Source organism: Salvelinus sp. IW2-2015, unplaced genomic scaffold (genome assembly GCF_002910315.2).
Source record: "Salvelinus sp. IW2-2015 unplaced genomic scaffold, ASM291031v2 Un_scaffold3661, whole genome shotgun sequence".
Lineage (NCBI taxonomy): Eukaryota > Metazoa > Chordata > Actinopteri > Salmoniformes > Salmonidae > Salvelinus > Salvelinus sp. IW2-2015.
This window is the reverse complement of record NW_019944938.1, coordinates 23,175-25,674: the sequence shown is the minus strand read 5'-3', so window position 1 is coordinate 25,674 and position 2,500 is coordinate 23,175. Positions and strand designations below refer to the sequence as shown.

The window sequence follows — 2,500 nt, the reverse complement described above, 5'->3', positions numbered from 1 at the left end:
ACAACACTGTAGTTACTCCACAAATAAACCTAATGACAGAGTGAAAAGAAGGAAGCCTGTACAGAATAAAATATTCCAAAACATGCATCCTGTTTTGCAACAAGGCACTAAAGTAATACTGCAAAAGATGAGGCAAAGAAATGCACCTTTTTCCCTGAATACAAAGTGTTATGTTTGGGGCAAATCCAATACAACACATTACTCAGTACCACTTTCCATATTTTCAAGCATAGTGGTGACTGCATCATGTTATGGGTATGCTTGTCATCGTTAGACTAGGAGTTTTTCAGGATAAAAAAGAAAAGGAATGCCCAGGCAAAATCCCAGAGGAAAATCTGGTTCAGTCTGCTTTCTACCAGACACTGGGAGAGATCACTTTCAGCAGGACAACACCTAACACAAGCACACTGGAGATGATTCACCCATCAGAGGAAATAACCTAAAACACAAGACAAATCTACACTGGGGTTGTACCAGAAAACAGTTATGGTTCCGAATGATACAACTTAAATCTACTTGAAAATCTAGGCAAGACCTGCAAATGGTTTTCTAGCAACGATCACAACCAATTTGACAGAGATTGAATAATTTAGAAAATAATAACGGGCAAATGTTGCACAATCCAGGTGTGGGATTGAGATTTACCCAGAAAGACTCACAGCTGTAATCACTGGCAAAGGTAAAGTATTGACTCAGGGGTATGAATACTTATTGTAAAATTAAATATTTCTCTATTTCATTTTCAATAAAGGTGGAAAACATTTCTAAAAACATGTTTTCATCTTCGTCATTATGGAGTATCATGTGTAGATGTGTGAGAAAACAAATACACAACACAAAATGTAGAATAAAGTAAAAAATTGTGAATATTTCTGAAGACACTGCATATATAGTAGATGGTGTTGGAACCTGAAACAATTCATTTCCATTCTATTTTCAATTATTCGATGCATCTAATTTCATTTGTTCAATGCATCTAATTTCAATCGTTAAAATGTTAAATCGTTTAATGCATCTATTTTCAATCATTGAAATGTTAAATTTTTCAATGCATCTATTTTCATTCGTTTAATAAATATATTTTCAATCGTTCAATTCATATATTTMKAATCGTTCAATTKATATATTTGAAATCGTTCAATTAATATATTTTCAGTCGTTCAATGCATATAGACAGAGGGTGGGAGGGAGGGTAGGAGACATCTTTGTCCAATCGTTTCATCACGATAATCTGGGGTTGGGTCCGAATTAGTCTGATTGGATCATTCCAGGTGGAAGGTCTATAAACGTTGTGATGTCACAGAGTTTATCCTGGGATGGGCTGGAGCCCTAAGTGCATTTTGGGAATGAGGAAGTGGGGATTCTACTCTGGTGTGTGAGAAACAGCTAAAACACGGCTCAAGACCATGGACGGGACCGGACCGGACCGCCTGGCTTCAGATACACTCAAAGGACTACATTTGGAGCAATCGATGTGTTAGTGTACCAGTGGAGGCTGTAGAGGGGAGGACGGCTCGTAATAATGTCTGGAACGGAGCAAAACCATGTGTTTGATGTAATCGATACCATTCCACGGATTCCGCTCCAGCCTTTAACACGAGCCCATCCTCTCCAATTAAGGTGCCACCAACCTGAGTAGTGTACATATACTGTGTGTGTGTATGCTGTATAGTATGCAGGTTTATGTGATTGTTGAGAAACTACCATACAGCTGTAATTGTATGGCTTTAAATAAATGTCATAATATGTATGTAGTCTATTGACTAGACAGGAATGTCACAGTTTGTATTGTAAGTGAGTATATTTGAGTGTGTTTCACTTTGTAGATTATCAGCCTCTTTGTTGTCGTTTTTCGTTTGTTTATTTAGCTGTCCCCCAAATCACACGGTTCACTTCATCAAAATCCGTTGTTAGGGGAATTTAAATGAAGCGAGCGTTGCCGACACGGTTACCTAGATCTTGACCTATCAATAGACTTGAGGTCCTTGTTGTCGGACTCCTCCTTCTTGGCCTCCATAGATCTGGCATCCTGCAGGTTCTCATCCCCCTCATCCTCCGACTTGATCTCTGACGAGATGGACGAGGCGCTCTGGCCCTGGAGACCACTGGAGAGAGCTGGGGAGGGGAGAGGGGAGGAGAAGGGGGAGGGAGGAGAGAGGGGAAGGAAGGAGGAGAGATGGGGGTGAGGAAAGAGGAGAGAGAAGGAATATATATATTAAAGCCACAAACCATTCTTCAGCTAAACAAAAGCCCCGCCATTCGGTTTGTTCTTTTGTACATTTGAGACATTAGGTTTATTCTAGTGGTGCCAGACAGACAGACAGACAGACAGACAGACAGACAGACAGACAGACAGACAGACAGAAACTCCAACCCCGGTCATGGTACTTCACCCCGGGTATCGGTATCATCCCTTGGCTATGGTTACTCCACCCCCGCGTATGGTACTCCATCCCGTATGGTCTCACCCCGGTATGGTAACTCCATCCCGGATCGGTAC

At 41.0% G+C, this 2,500-nt stretch overlaps 1 protein-coding gene across 2 annotated transcripts in view; it reads right to left on the bottom strand.

Moving 5' to 3' along the window:
• Positions 1-2,500, bottom strand: part of LOC112076284 (transcription factor 4) — a 19,678-nt gene that overhangs the window by 11,084 nt on the left and 6,094 nt on the right. The window contains exon 2 of one of the 2 annotated variants that reach the window (XM_070441248.1): positions 1,953-2,115. In XM_070441248.1, coding sequence (XP_070297349.1) covers positions 1,953-2,115 — 163 coding nt within the window. The remainder of the gene's footprint in view (positions 1-1,952; positions 2,116-2,500) is intronic. The other variant, XM_070441249.1, reaches the window with a different exon arrangement.